Genomic DNA, 16375 nt, shown 5'->3' on the forward strand with positions numbered 1-16375 from the left:
CTCTCGGGAAAAATAAATAATCACTAACAACCCTACCTGAAGTACACCAGCGCCGGGAATGTCTTGATGGAATAGCGCTTCGCCAACTGGGGATCCTGAATCTTTACCATATGTATACCGAACACGTCCAGCTCGTCGTCGATCACCTCCAAACCCTCCAGTATCTGATCGCAGATATTGCAGTTGATCTTGTCTGTTGAGAAGTGAAACGACAGAGTAGGTTAGGCACAAAAGAACGCACAAGATGGCGGATGCAGCTGGGCGGTGGCGATAGGCACAACATCAAGGACAGTAAATTAGCGAGAGAGATAGAACCGGGGTGCAGATAGTAGAGTAGAGGAAGCGCTCACGAGTGACAGAGAGTAAGATATGGGGATAGTTGGCGTGTATGAGCTGGACATAAATAAGAAGAGGAAGAAAAGCATCGATAGCAATCGATTCTTCTATATTATACAGTCGAGGACAGTACTGGAGGTGGCATTTATGGGACGAACAAGTATATGAAAATGGTAGCGCAACAGTAGGAAGAAGAAAAAAACAGAGCACAGACATACTGCCGAAGAAGTTTTATCCAGTGGAGCGGTAAAACGGTACACATTCCTGGGCATACGGAAAGGAACAAATTCGGCAAGGATTTTCTTGCGCAAGCAGGTTTTGTTTGGTTTTATTTTATTTTTGTTGGAGCAGCGACCCTCAGGGGATCGGGTTGTGCGATAGAAGCGTTGGAGGAACAAATAAAAATCACGGCGATATTTACATGGAGAGAGCTATTAGAAGTACTTGGTTGGGGCCGCTAGAAGACAACTTTTGTGATGGGCAAAGGCATGTATGTACATTGCAGGCAACAGGGAAGAACATAGCACATGGGAGAATGATTATCAGTGATAGTCTCTGGTGAGTTTTGACAGGAGACGCTTCGTGACGTGATATCTTGTCTGAAAGCTAGGCTTCAGGTATGGAGAGAACACATATAGAAAGTATATACAGAAGAACACTTGATCCGTAAGGACCACACAGAGAGGAACACAGCTGTAGGGCAGCTTTGTTAAACAGCCTGGGAAAAGAGATATTTGGAACAGAGGGAGAGCCTCTGAGGACATGTCACATACGAACAGAAAAACAGACAATTGACCCTTATAAGGGCAAGTTATGGGGAGGAAGTAAAGAACAGCAAAAACAACAAACAACAGCTGATCGGAAACACTGCTAAGATACCTGAAATTCCTTCCCGTGCAAATTCCTTTCGTTTGCGAATGTTTTCCGCAGAACAAAAACTTCGGCAGTACGAGGGTGATTTGGTTTTGTCTTTTTTTTGTTTGTTTGTTTGTTTGTTGCAGCAACAGCAGCAGTAATTAAGAGGGTACGGTGGCAGTGTGAGTAAGGTGCAACAGTGTGAAGAAGTCCCGGATGGTGCACGCAATGAAGGTACAAATCGAAACAGAAAACAAAATGGAAACACAAAACATGGACGTGTTTTTGTGAGGTGCGATCGCGCGCAAAATTCATTGATTCATTGGTGTTGGTGGTGCGATAAAAAGAAGAGAAGAAAAAAAATAACAAAAAGAAAACCATATTAGGAACTGTCGGTGCACTTAACGGTTGGTTGGTGCCACGAAATTTAGTATGCTCTGATCGAAGAACGGACTACCGCTTTTTATGCAACTGTGCCAATGGTGAGATAGAGATTGGAAGCAGTTTCACACAAAACCCGGATCGGATGTGCGGAATATGGTGCCAAAGAGGTCAAGTAAATGGGTGCAAAAGTACGTGTGCGAAAGCGGGAAGAGATCACTTACAGAAGTACACAGCCAGATACTGCGTTTCGTCCACCATCGATTCCAGCATGACGCGCGTGATCAGTTCGATACGATCTTCGGTTTTCTGCGTGATCAACCACTGTAGTACCTCCTCTTCTTCATCTAACGAACCTGAAATGGGGATGGGAGTTATTAAGACTGCTGGAGGATTCAGAGACCCTAATGGTTAACTTACCTTCAAACACATTTGGTACGTTGTCCTCGAAGTACACCAGCACCGGGTATTCGGAGATGCCGTACTGTTCCGCGATCGAGAGATCATCCGTTTTGACAAACATAATACCGTGCCGATCGCAGTCATCGTCAATGTTTTCCAGCGATTCTAGTACACCGGAACACTGCTCACAATCGTCGGTGTCTTTTTGTTGATGAAAGAGACGAGTTTGGACAGTTTTAATTAGTACCAGATTAGCACGTAACACAACGTATTGAAGTAACGCGTGGGAGAGAAATTTTAAAATAACCGTTAGAAAGTGCAACAATTTTAGTGGTTTACTGGGTTTACTACAGTATGGAGAAGGTACAACAGATGGTGCGGGTAGATGCTGTAACTGTGTCTACGAAACGATAGAAACCGTGTGCCCTAAAAACATGCAACAGTTAAGCCCTCGTGGTTGAGGCGGGAGTGATAGGATCACGGGACTAATCTCCAGAATCCAGAGGGACGGTATTGATACGGTAGTAAGGAAGAGAATTGGGGGTTATAGTTGCAAATACCCTCCACGGATGCCTGAGCCGCCGCTGCCGTTGATGGTGTTGTTGGTGTCGATGGAACATCGCCATCTACCGTAGAATCATCGGAAGTACCATCGTCTACTACCTCCGCTGATGAAGCAGCATCTAGCAAACCTTTACGCTCCTTCGCTTTGCGCTGCTTTTTGGCAGCCTTTGTAAAGCAAGCTTCACAAGTCGTTTTGTTCCCTAGATAAGGTGTCGTTGGTCATGGAGATTCCGGTGTCGTAGGTTAGCACAAAACACAGTGTGATGATGGGGTGGTGCAGAAAGTTTAGATAAAAGAGTTATCAACAGTTTGCATAAAGTAGATGCCGTGCGGGCAAACGTGTATGTGCGTGTAGGTGCGTTTTAAAGAGATATTCTACTAAAACTGAAGAAACAAACACACACACGTAGTAGTGTTTAGATCACTTTAAAAGTTTTAGAGCATCAACCCACCAGTGTAAACACGTGTCGCTACAGAAAAATCATATTAGCACATTTGCACACCATAGTGTGTCATTTAACATCCCTCACCAGCGGTTGGAACGTTCGTTCGCTTTTGACGTTTGGTGCAATTACTTACAGAAGTATACTGCCAGCGCGTTGGAATCCTCGATAAGGCTTAACAGTTTCGGACCGTCCAGATCCTCGATAATGTCACCGCCGGGGTTCTTCTGTGTCATGAGCCAGTTCAAGATTTCGTCCTCGTCGTTCAGATCACCTGCCGATACGGGAAACAATCGATCGTTTCGTAGATTCTTCAATTGTTCTTGACAGATCCGAGCTCTTACCTGCGTAGATGACAGGTTCCTTGGAGGACAGCTTGAAGAAAACGATACCGGGCAGAGCGTACACACCGAGCTCCTTCGCCATCTGTTTGTCGTCGATCTTGACGAAGTTAATACCGGCACCGTCCGCTTCGTCATCGATGTGTTCGATTTCGGCCAGCACGCGTGGACACTGTTTGCAGTCGTCGCTATCTGTACACAAGAATTCATGCTGTTAGGAGCGTACGACACCTCATCCCTGCTCCCTACAAAATTCCTCCCCAGGGCACACGAACTTACAGAAGAAAACAGCTAAATAGTCGGACGCTTGGCGGATCTTCTGGAACATCTTTCGGTTCACCTTTTCGATGTGATCGGTCATCTCCATGTTGTGCGGATCGGTAAGCCAATCGAGCAGCTCCTCCTCGTCGTCGATGTCACCATCGTAGTTGATCGATTTGCCCTTGCGGAAGTAGGTAACGCCGGGCGGGTTTCGGAAGCCAAACTTTTTCGCCATCAACCGATCGCTGCACTTGACCAGCAGGATACCGTAGTCGGCGGCTTCGTCGTCGATCAGCTCAATGTGGCGCAGAATTTTGGGCGTGTTAGGGTCATCTTCAATGTCTGCAAAGGTAGCAAGCTATTGTTGAAACATGCTTCCAAGTGACCGCGGCTCATAACTTACAGAAAACTACCCCAAGGAAATCTTGGCTTTCGATCAGGCTCAACAGTTCGTCTCGTTCCACCTCCTGGATGCTTTCGTCCGTCTTCTGTCCATGCATCCAATCCAGGACGTCGTATTCGTTCAGTAGGTCACCTGCGAACGAAAACCGACACCCGACACAGAATATTCCGAACGCGGTGGTGGCGTCGCGCAATCAAACGTCAACGGAAGAAGAAAGAAAAGTAGTTTGAGTGAACCAGTTCACCATAAGTACACGATTCGCGATAAGCGGTACAGATAGTGACAGATCCGTGGGTGCCGTACTATCTGTGGGTGAGTTTTTAGAAATACTTACATCCTGCAGTGGGCTAATGTGAACTACAAAGTCATCACTTCGCACGGTCATGTGTATAGTAAGTACAAAATGGGTGCAAAGAGATAGTACATGTACAGCGAGAGATAATAGGGGAGGGAGAATTCAAGGAGATTGCTTACCAAACCCTGTACAAAAACCGAACAGCAGAAGGATTCATCCCTTACGAAGGGAACACATAGGCGGCAAACCATAAAACATGTGGAACTAATACAGCTTCGTTTTTTTTTTGTAATTGGATTCTCTTTCTTTGTTTCCATTTTCAGTAAAAGTTAAAGATAAAAAAGGCACTTTTTAACAATAGGGGATGATGATTTTCTCGATCCTTTTCTTCTCCTTTCTTTGTTATTTCTTGCTTCTCCTTCCTTTCCTGTTTGTTCTCGTTTGTATTTCTCTGGTTTAGTTTACATGTAAAAAAAATCATTCCTTTACCTTCTTCTTTGACCGTTTTCCAACAGTTTTGTTGTGAGATTGTTTCGTTTGTTTTCTACGCGAATTCTTCCTCTCTTCTTCTCACTCTTCCTCCTCTTCTCACTCTTTTATTTTCATGGGGATTTTTATATTTATTTCTCTTTTTTGCCTATAATTCTTTTCCTCTTTCCATCTTTGGTGAGGTGTTTTATTTTCATTTCTCGTTGTTGTTATTTAGAAATAGTTCTAGTCTTCTTCTTTGAACACACTGTAACAGTTTTGTTTGTATTTTTTTTTCATTTGTTTTTGGCACATCTTTGAGGCTTTAGAGTACTTCTGCTTTATATGAGTTCCTGCATCGTTCGTCTTAACTAGCCCCCCCTTCACATTTTAACGATTGTTGTCTTTCTCGTCTGACTAGAGTGTTGCATTCCTTGAAAGTTTGACAACGGATTTTTGTAACAGGTTGTGCCGTTGTTCGTTTATAATTTTATCTCGAAACGGGTCTAACCACAAAATCACAGAAAAAATAGTAGCCCTTTTCAACCCATTTTTAAGGCTCTTTTCCGACCCACATCGAACGCTTTCGAGATAGGAAAGGAGGGATGTTTTCCTCGGTATAATCTTTTATGCGTTTTTTTCTTCCTTTATTTGGCAGTTTCGATTGCGCATTTGTTAGTAAGTAGCTGACGCGTAAGCATTACCAAATTTTCTAAAAGAATAATATTTCTCGACTTGCCTTTTTCAAATTTTTGACCGTTTTTTTAACGTATCTTAAGACTGATACGACACAAATCACAGGCCTGCCCTTCGATGCAGGATGCCCTTGTCTCGCGATAGAGATAGGAATTTAAAGTGTGAAATAACAAAAAAAAGTGCACACAAACGTCTGCCTTATTCACAAGATAAAAAATTAAAAAATCATCTAAAATTGCGCGCAAAATGTGTGGTAAAGTAAAAAACTTTCTAAAAAAATAACGAAACGTTTTTTTTTTAATAAAAAGAGTTTTGTAACACAGTTTCAGTGCGAGTTGCGAGTGTGTAAAGGTGTATTGTGGCATCGTTGGTAAGATTTTCCAGTCTCTTGTACTAGAATATCCTCCACAACTTAGCGTTTAAAGGTTCAAACATCTCATAATGGTGCAAAGTGCAGAGTAAAGCGCCATTCTGGTTGGGCAAAACTTTTCGTCTTTTATGCCACCATTGACAATCATTAACAACAAAAAGAAAGGTAAATAAAGTTACTATACTCTATCGACAAACACATTGCAGTCTATGTTGAGCGAAAAACAGTTGCGAAACAAATGAAACAACAACGAAAGAGCGATGTATATGTATATGTACGTGTGTATAAATATCGATAGTAACAACCACGACGCGCGTACTTGCATCGCACACGTGACATCTAAAAGTACATGCGGAAATAGTAGTAGTAGTAGTAGTAGACGTAATAGTAGTAGTAGTTGTAGCAGTAATAGTACTGTTTAGTTATTCTTCCTAAATTCGTGCGAGGTTTTATGTCAAAATGTGCTTCGTTTTCGATGTTGTTTGGCAAAGTTATGTGTTGCAATTATTTTAAAATAAAAAAAGCAGTTATTTCCTTTTTTCTTTAAATAAGAATAGGAAAGTGCAGCATTTCTACAAACTCTACAACTGTAGCTGCATGTGCAATTCTCTCGAGGTTAGTTAGTTCGTTTTGCCACTACAAATAAACGTATCAGCAGAGTGTATATAGTGGTGTAGTGTTGGAGAAGCGTGCAGCGTCTATATGACAGACACACACCGGTCCGTTCATCTCAGTCTAGTGCAAAGCGCGATAGATTTGAGAGCAAATTTGTTTGTTTTTTTGTTCGTTTTTTATCTAGTTTTACTTCTTACATATTATTTAAAAATCATTTCTAAGCCTTCTTCTTTGAAAGATTTGTTTTGCTTTTCTTTTCTCGTTCATGCTTTCAGCTTTTTGTTAGCGTTTGTTTTGTTGATTTCATTTTTCTTTAGCTTGTTTTACTATATACTTCTTCGCTTTTCCTTTTTGAACGTTATTATCCATTGGTTGGATGTTTGTTTTCCTTTTTGTGTGTCTGTTCTCATGTCACTATGTACAATTGTTTTAAAATATTTCTCACCTTCTTCTTACATTCCTTGGGCAACAAGCGATTCGTTTGACAACTCGTATGTTCTGTTATGCCATAGTCATACCATCTGTTTTCTTGAGCATTTCTACTTCCCCAGCAACATTGTCCAATCAACCCTAACAATTTTTTTTAGCAAAAAAATATGAATAAAGAAGTTAACCGTCTCTTTCCTATTTGCGGGACAGACAAAAGATGCGCTTTTGGTTGAATTCCCCGACACCAGAGACAGGGCACACGGTAAATTCCGTAATCGCTGCATTTAAGCTATGGGCAAATATTAACAAGAGAAAACAACAGTGAAATAAGCGTTTGTCGGCACAGTTCGGAAACGGGGTGACAAACAATGGTTAAAACCAGCATTTGAAAGAAAATGGGAGGAAAATTCCAATTCGCATGCCGCACACATACAAACATACACCCGCGTGTACTAGGAAAGAGACGGTTTCTGGAGGGTTTTGTGAAGGGTCACAACAAAGGTATATGCTTCCGGGTGTGTTGTTTGCTAACTCGAAACAAACCTGGAGCTTTTATTTTTTTTTTGGAGGGGTTAAGAAATTGGCTGGATAAAATTTAGACATCACAATACAATTTCGATATTCGGAGGTATGTTCCCGGCGTGTTCACAATCGGATGTTTCCTCCCCGGGCGGGTTTTTTTTGGGATTACTTTCGCACAGACAGACACAGAGAGTGAGATGGAAGCTGAGGTGTACACTGACTGACTGACTGACTGATTGAAACGCAAGGTGTTGGAACGCCTTATAAGGTCCAGACGAGGGCGAACGTTGGTACGAAGGTATGGGTGGACTGTCCAGAAATTGGAGCTAGCCTCCCCCCCTCCAGGAGGGAGGAGGGAGTTGGTTAATATTTACCACCATCCGAGCTTACCGAACAGTCCATCATCGTCATCGTCGCCGTCGTCGTCCTTGGCGTCCTTTTTACCTTTGCCGGATGACTTGCCGCCCGACTTGCTGCCCGACTTGCTCGCCTTCTTCAGATCGAGCTGCTGACGTTCCTGGGCCGCCTTCTTCTCCTTGGCGGCTGCCGCCGTCGCATCCGCTACATCGGACAGCTTCTTCTGCCGGAACGCGAACTGGCTCTCCGCCTCATCACTGTCCCGGCGGCTGATCTTCTGCGCTGCCATCTGCGTTACACGGGTATTCTTCTCGACCTTTGCCGGGCAACACCGGAACGAGTCGTCCTCCTTGGCGGTGGATTTTTTGTCCCGCTTTGTAACACGACCGGCGTGTCCCAGTCCAACGTAGAAACATTCGTCATCTGTGTGGTTATACAAAAAACATTTTGTCAGATTTAGTGAATCCTAAGTTCAATTTTGCTTGTCGCTATTGGTTTTTTGTTTGTTTTAGATTGCAAAACGATCGTTGATGGTTTTGGGCGGGCAGTGATTTAAAAAAAAAACAAACTGATTAAAACGATCGAAAAAAAAAACGTAGGAAAGAGCATTAAAACAGGGATAACATTCATAGAACATTCTTTAGCAGGGTGTTATCATGTAGGGGGCCGGGGCTTTACTTGTGCTTTGTCAACAGTCAATTCGAGACGCGATTAAGCTGACATTTCCGTTTCTGATTACACTAACCGCCATATTGTTTGTTTTGATTTTCTTTTTTTTGAAGCGCTAACTACTTAGCTGTCATTCGTTGCTGTTTTGAATGGCAAATGGATACATAACAAACGAAAAAAAAAAAAAAAGGTGGCACAATGCTTTGCCCACAGGTGCCAATAAAGCGCATGCGGCACGATGCATCACATATAGGCAGCGATCGATGTACGATCGGAGCAGCGGTAGTAGTGCATAAAACAAAACAAAACGAACTTACAGTAAAATTTGAACACATAAGTAAGAAAAAGGTAGGGAAGAGTAACAATAGACGCGATCAACCATCGTTATCAAATGTCAAACGGGTCGTTTTCGAAGATCACTAAGAAAATTCAAATCTCTATTTCTGCCATCTGATCGGTTCGGTTTGACATTTCATTTTGCACGATCGCTTCGCGCGGCGTTCTGTATGATTTCTTAGGAATTTTCTTAAGATTTCTTCCTACAAAGAGCTGACTACACGAATAGACATGATAAAAAGAAACAAAAAAAGATGCTAAAACCGAACGTATTCTTTCCGGGTAACGTTGCAAATTTTGCTAATCGATGACTGCTAGAGGGTTCTCTTCTTTTGTCGAATCCGTTTCCTGGGTTCTTTGAAGATGCCCTTGGAAGCAGCTAATTGATATGAATTAACTGACAAAATGTTTTTTGTAAACAAAACCAAATCACTACAAACAAACATTTCTACATTGTTACTTTTGACGCGGTGCGTGTTCTTTTGTTTGGTTTTCTTTTCTTCTGCTTGGTGTGTGTGTGTACCATTCGTTAAGTACCACCAGAGTGTGATTGAAGTTACGCAGGTTTATGATGTGCTTGTTTTTGTTTTCTCTCGTATTTACAAACACTTGAACATGTCTCATACTTAAGTTTGTTGGAAAGGAGCAGAGCACTAAGAATACTAGGATCTTTGAGATCGTTCTCCGGATATGGCCACGTGCTTGTTGCACACTTGAATTGCTATAAGCAGACAAGATTATTTTGTGACGTAGTGTGACACATCGGAGCTCGGGTGTGAGCTGGCAGGTTTATAGTGAAAACGTTCTTAGCTGACCGCAGCTCGCCACTCTGTGTGATGATGATCGGGCGTAATACTTCTTTCCCGGGGATCAGTTACGATCGTGATCACGACACACTGACGCGACGACCACATCGCAAAATAATCTCCTCTGCTCTATACGCTCGTCAAGTCCGTGGTACGGGTACACTAGCAGTGGCCATTCCTAAAAAAAAAAATACAGGTGGACTTCATTAGCGTTTCAGCACGATTGCGATGTAGAATTACGCCTACGGGTTATCTAATGTATGTACAATTGTTTTACGATTAAAACTTATTTAAATGCAATCCATATCTCTTACAGTTTCTTTTGCAGTTTTTTCGCCTATGTGCCCGCGAATCCTTTATGCTGTTCGGTTTTTCTTGTCTGTTTGTGGTTGCAAGGATATGCAAGTACGAGAAGCTACAAGGAAACCAAGTACTCGTTAAGATACAGTAACAGTGTTGCTGGCAGTATTATACCGACGACAAAGTATGCAGACAAGATACAGAAGAGGAAATTTGCAAAAGGTGAAAAAAACCTTGGGCGGATAAACATTGTGTCAGCTAACATCATCGTGCGGCGTATCAATTTTGCCTTCTAAATACTCCGTGTTTCCATCCCTGAACAAGTGTTGAGCAAAAGTCCGCGTGAAGCCCCGAACCAATGTAATAGGATTAATTGTGAAGAAAAAGGAGAACAACCCTTTTGACAAAATCGGGCAACTAAGGCACTATTGAGGCAAATTTGTATTGAAAAATCCCTCAGTAGTGGTTACTAAGCCGATTCTGTCAATAGGGAAGCGAATAGTGTAAAAATACTGGCGCAAGTAAGTAACACAAAACACGCACTCTCGCATACACACAATCTATTGTGTAATTGAACGATCGAGGGGACGGACTGTACCAGAAGCCGTTAATGTATCGTGTTTTTCCCGTTAAGTTCAACTGATGAAATGGTAGTGTGGCTAGAAACAAAATGGCTGCTAATGATGGAAAGAAAAACAAGCAAAACAGGCATTTCTAATCTGCAGATATAGGGGAACGAACGCTTGATTTGATAATGATAATGAAGTAATTTTTCTGCTTTTACTCATTTAATATTTCTGTACACTATGGTTGATGTATTCAAAAGACTTAGACTAGGCTTTTTTTTCTTCTTTTCGTAACGCATCGTAACTGTACAAGGGTAGCGGAACGGTAGAAGGAAGTATGGCACCTCTTATATGTATACAAGTTCCTATGGAGAGATCACACGCACACACACACACAACCAACAGTTGTTCCTACCAACAGACCAAAAACCTACGATCAACGGATAGCTCAGCCGGAAAACACGAAACATGTCGCGACAGTAAAGGAGCGAAGAAGGTACGCATTGTTAATGGTGCATATATTGATTGAAGGTTATGTGCAGACAGAAGAGAAGATCGAAGCAGTGTACAACTCCACTGATTGGCAAACTACTCCTCCGAGGTAGCCTCCTGCGTGTGTTAGCGTTAGCTACGTATACGTATACATATGCACAAACACCAAACACGCACAGCGACATCGACACTAAGGATAGATACAGCTTGCATATGTACTAGGCGATTACAGAGAGACAGACAGATAGATAGATAAGGTAGATAAGAGATCAGTGCGAGAACCTGAGCCTACAGAGGCCATACTACAGAGGTACACGAGAATACACTACTACAGGATACAACAGTGGGTTAGAGTGCTAGGCGCTACAGCTGAGCAACACGATCTGCTGCACAGGAGGAGCAGAGGCGAAGGAGCAGAATCAAACTACCTTCGTCATCATCATCATCATCATCGACAGCACGGGTAGTCTTTTTTGCGGCCACCTTGGCCGGTTTCGGCTCGGGTTTGCTGGGCTTGGCGGATTTACTGGACGGCGAGGCCGAGGTGGACTTGGTGGTGGTGGTGGCGGTGGAGCCCGCCTTACCCTTCGTGTCCTTCGTGCCGGCGGTTGATTTAGCCTGGCCGGCCGGTTTCGGGTGCTCTACTGCGTCGAGCCGTGGGATCGGCTTAAGCTTCTTGCCACCGGATCGTTTCTTGTCGATACGATCCTCCCGATCGAGGTCCTCCACATCGTCCGTGTAACGTTTGCGGAGTTTCGGTTTCGGTAGCTTATTGTCTGGAAGAAGATGAATGGCGGATGGTGGGAAGGCGTTTGATGGGGAGCACGGGGACCCCGAGGAGTGGTGTTAAAGAGAAAGGAAATTGGAATTGATGAGAAAACAGATCATGGGTGTTGCGCATATGATTGCTCGGTTGCTTATACACTATGAAACATCGAGGTAGACAACGGAGTACGACGACCAACGAGTGATGCACAGTCATATAGGATACAGCAGTGTACAACGACGAGGACGGTACGGTACATCGCTAGCTACATCGAATCGGTTACACTGAGTACATCGAGTTTAGTATACATTCTATAGTGGTTGGCATTTCCCAGACAGACCCCTATTGGGAGATCCCCAGACAGTTTCGAGACCAGATTGTGATCCAATTTACGCACAAGCGTTCGTTCGTGCGCTCTGACAAGAGGAAAGGGTTAAGGAGAAGGGGGAACGTGAGAGGCTCTCGATCGATCGATAAGATGCAATGCTTACTCTCGTTTTTTTTTTCAACTACGTGTTCCAATTGCAATTGTGAGATGGCCACATCGTTGCCAAATGATCAATGTCCAACACTGCTCATGGAGCCTGCATGCGACAGAGTGTTCTGCCTAAAGGCTGTACTACATCTAACACCGATTGTAGCTAAAATGCAACTCTGTTCTACGCTAATAGTGGCCAATATTAATTACAAAAAAAAGGAAAGAAAGAATAGAAGAAATCAAAACCAAAAATACTTCAATTAGGCATTGCTAGTGAAGAGCTAACTGATAGATGAGAGTAGTGGGAATCAAAAGGAGCTTTCTAAGGTGCCACCTAGAGTCATTAGATTAGAGAAAAAATAAAACAACGGTTCGACTACGGGCAGAGCGCTAGGCTGCAGAAACACCGAAACACGTGTGCACGATACGAAACCAAGTGGTGACAGCCCATCAAACGATAAAGACTTATAAACTCATGCGGTTTGCTTTTGCTGCTTCCTGCTTCATTTGCTGCGGACGCTGTGGCAGCGCGTTACCTAGCCTGGTGGACAACGAACTGGGTGAGCCTGCGACTGTGGGGAACGACGGCGTAGATGGACGCAAAATCGAACGTTCCGGTACCCCGGAACGAGCACGTGCTTCCGCTAGAAGTAGCGCCTGGCGGGCTTCCTCCTCTGGATCGGAAAATACAACCGGGACGCGTTCCCGCGTCAAGCCGTACTTCTTCTTGATATCGTACCTTCCTGCGCGGATGGGATAAGGTATCAGATATGTGATGGTCTGATGGTGGTGGACATGGATGATGGTAAGCGAGCAATTCGCGTAACAGTAGCAATGATAATTTGGAGAGTTTTGAAAGCAGTTCGAGAACCATGAGTATCGAAAATTAGCTATCTGTTTGCAATGGTCGCAACCTGTAACTGGTCTAGCCTGGATGGCGCGTAGTATCAGGAATGATCAGAAAATTTGAAGCAAATGCACCAATCATTGTTTGGCTTTAATGTGTAGCATGATAGCAAACGCAAGTAACAAGATGTCTGTTGTTTTCAGCTTCAGGAACACGTTTTACACGGAATGGAATGGCTTCTTTAATGTGAGTGGAACTGTTTTATGTTGGGAACAAATTTGATGTAGCTCGAAATGTAAAAAAAAAGAACAAGAGAAATAACAGAACAGAAAACTGAGGGCAGAGGGCAAAAATAACGATAGCACGATGGAGTACAAAAAGACCAACAAAGGTTGGGGATATCAAATTGTGGGAAATAGCGTAAATGTCCGAGGCCTTGTTCCCCGACGGACATAACTAGCACTGGATAACTTATGCAACTAGAATACACGATTCCGTTCTTACTTTTGTGATCAATTAGCCACTGCAAGATGCGTTTTTCATTCTTGAGATTACCTGTGAAGAGAGGAAAAGAAAATGAAACATAGAAAAAGAAGGGAAGGAAAAGGAACATTGGAACATGGGAACATGGAAAAAATGATGTACGGGATAAAAGAAGAAATTTAAATGGATACAGTTGATCCATAGACCAACACACTACAGAAGCGATCCATACCATCGTACATAATCGGGACACCGGTTTCGTAATATACAAGGGCGGGGAACGAGAAGATTCCGATCTCGTGGGCCAACTTCTCATCGTTAGCTTTCACAAACTGGATGTGGTGCTTGTCCGTGTCGTCGTCGATGGTTTCCAGCTTCTCGAGAATTTTGGGGCAAGTTTCGCAGTCATCATCATCTGTAGAGAAAGAGATGGAGGTGTGAGATATGGCCAGTCTTCCAGTTAGGGATAGCCTAATCGCACATGATCACTTACAGAATAGTACGGCGAGATGTTCAACCTCGTTAACCAACACTTGCAGCGTTTTGCGATCGACCGATTCGATAATCTCGGGCTTGGTGTTGTACTGTTCCAGAACCCACTCAAGAATCTCTTCCTCCTTCATCATATCACCGGTGTAGATCGTGCGGAACTTGTTACGATAGAAGACCAATGCAGGCAGATTCTCGAGATCGTACTCCTTGTCGATGTCATCGTCGGACGTCTTTACGAAATCGATGTCCTTCTCCTCGCACTCATCATCAATGTTCTCCAGCTCGGCAATAATTTTCTGGGCCTTCTTGTCGTCATCGTGATCTGTGGAACGACGATAAACAGCCGTAAGTTGTATGATAACTTACCGCGTTACTATTGTATGGCTGACACTTACAGAAGAACACAACAATGTGCTCATTTTCCGACAGGATCTTTTCCAGCATCTTGATGTTAACTTCCTCAATCTTGCCGGGAATTTCGAGCGTCTCCTCATCGGTCAACCAGGCCAGCACCTCATCCTCGTCGTTCAAATCGCCCGAGAAGACCAGTGGGTCCTTGTTGCGGAAGAACACCAGCGATGGAATATTTTTGATGTTGTATTTCTTGGCAGTGACTGGAAAGTGACCCAGCGAGGTAAGAATAGTGCGTTTGCTCTCGATTGATTCGATTGACAACACACTTACCCATATCTTCGGTAGTGACAAAGATGATGCCGGCTTCGTCCAGCTCATCGTCGATGTTTTCGAGATCGTCCAGAATTTTGTCACACTTTTCACCCTCCTCGCACGCACCGCTAAAGTAGACGCACACGTACTCGTGATCCTCGATCAGGTCCTGCAGAATCTCGTCCGTCACCTCCTCGATGGTGGCGGAGTACTTCTGCAGCTTGAGCCATTCCAGAACTTCCTCCTCGTTCATGAGATCACCCTCGTAGATGGCCGGGATCTCGTTTTCGAAGTATACCAGCGCTGGCAGATGATCGAGACCGTACTCGCGTGCTTCCTCAGCGTTATCCAGACGGGCAATGACAATCTCTTCCTTTTCTAGCTCGTCATCGATATTTTCCAGCTCGTTCAACACACGGATGTCCTGCTTGTCGTCTTTGTCGTCTGATAGAAGGGACACAGTTTTATAGGGTTTGTACGCAAGTTGATAGAAGGAGGTACGCAGACCCAACGACTACTTACAGAAGATAATGGCAACGTGATCGTACATCTGCATCAGCTTGTCCTTCATTTCGTCGGTGATTTCGGGGATTTCGGAATGACGCTTCTGGTGTACCAACCAGCCGAGCAGTTCCTCCTCTTTCAGCAGGTCACCTTCGTAGATGTGTGGAATACCGCGTTCGAACAGAATCTACGAAAAAAAGGTGATTGCTTGATTAAAAGCTATCTTTTCTACTTCTCTTAAGTCCCATACCATGGTAGGGAGTTCCTCAATACCCCACTCCTTAGCTTCGTTGTCATCGTCGATCTTGACAAAGGCAATATCGTTCTGGTCGCACTCGTCGTCAATGTTTTCCAGCTCAGCCAGCACCTTCTGCGACGTCTTCGAGTCCTTGTCGTAGAACAGCACGGCAACATGCTGCATCTTTTCGATGATCATGTCCAGCATCTCATCGGTAACGTCCTCGATTTCGTCACTGTTCGTCTGACGCTCCAACCATTCGAGCACATCCTCCTCCTGCTCCAGGCTACCCTCGTACACGGTCGGAATACCCTGCTCGAAGTACACCAACTTCGGGAACTTGGTGACACCGTAGTCCTTTGCCTCCTCGACATCATCCATCTTGACAAAGTTGATACCGAGCTGATCGCATTCGTCGTCGATGTTCTCGAGCTCGTTCAGTACCTTTTCCGATTTCTTGTCATTGTTGTCATCTAGGGGCGAAATAATGATAACAGAATGTTTCAAGATAACAAGTGATCTCTACCGAAATAAGTGCTTCAAGCTTCACGTACAGAACAAAACGGCGATCGATTTGCCTTCCTTGATAAGTTTGTCCAGCATCTCGTCGGTAACATCCTCGATCTCGTCCTTTTCCAGCTGAGAGAGCAGCCATTCCAGGATCTCCTCCTCATCGGACAGATCGTCATCGTACACGTTGGGGATTTGCTTCTCGAAGTACACGATCGCTGGGACCTAAACATACGATGAAAGATGTACAGCTCGAGTAAACTAGATCTTTGCAGAGAGTTGTCAGTGGTTGAGATAAAACAGTTAACCATGGGTACGGATAAACAAAAACTCATCGCAACCGAAATCGCAAACCGATTAGCAAGGTGGCTTGCCGTACAGCCGATCGCACACGACCGTTACGGGCGGGTGGCACTATAAATATAACACCGGCTGACGACGATACCCGCGGTATCAGCTACGGTCGGGTCGGTTCGTTAATTTC

At 44.0% G+C, this 16375-nt stretch overlaps 2 protein-coding genes across 10 annotated transcripts in view; one reads left to right on the forward strand and one right to left on the reverse strand.

The window, feature by feature from the left end:
• Positions 1–16375, forward strand: part of LOC126562266 (uncharacterized) — a 472552-nt gene that overhangs the window by 349607 nt on the left and 106570 nt on the right. The window lies entirely within an intron of this gene.
• The window catches only part of LOC126561307 (uncharacterized), a 30372-nt gene that overhangs the window by 1578 nt on the left and 12419 nt on the right, over positions 1–16375 (reverse strand). For 2 of the 8 annotated variants that reach the window (XM_050217365.1, XM_050217364.1), the window contains 18 exons: positions 15936–16116; positions 15394–15854; positions 15162–15330; positions 14658–15083; positions 14369–14587; positions 13975–14295; positions 13714–13896; positions 13503–13553; positions 11336–11683; positions 3987–4118; positions 3602–3925; positions 3326–3514; positions 3118–3255; positions 2535–2738; positions 1993–2175; positions 1797–1928; positions 1216–1305; positions 37–193 (listed from right to left, as the gene is read on the reverse strand). In XM_050217365.1, the coding sequence (XP_050073322.1) occupies positions 37–193; positions 1216–1305; positions 1797–1928; positions 1993–2175; positions 2535–2738; positions 3118–3255; positions 3326–3514; positions 3602–3925; positions 3987–4118; positions 11336–11683; positions 13503–13553; positions 13714–13896; positions 13975–14295; positions 14369–14587; positions 14658–15083; positions 15162–15330; positions 15394–15854; positions 15936–16116 (3908 nt within the window). The remainder of the gene's footprint in view (positions 1–36; positions 194–1215; positions 1306–1796; positions 1929–1992; positions 2176–2534; positions 2739–3117; positions 3256–3325; positions 3515–3601; positions 3926–3986; positions 4119–11335; positions 11684–13502; positions 13554–13713; positions 13897–13974; positions 14296–14368; positions 14588–14657; positions 15084–15161; positions 15331–15393; positions 15855–15935; positions 16117–16375) is intronic. The other 6 variants (XM_050217367.1, XM_050217366.1, XM_050217368.1 and 3 more) reach the window with 6 other exon arrangements.

Source organism: Anopheles maculipalpis, chromosome 3RL, assembly GCF_943734695.1.
Source record: "Anopheles maculipalpis chromosome 3RL, idAnoMacuDA_375_x, whole genome shotgun sequence".
NCBI lineage: Eukaryota > Metazoa > Arthropoda > Insecta > Diptera > Culicidae > Anopheles > Anopheles maculipalpis.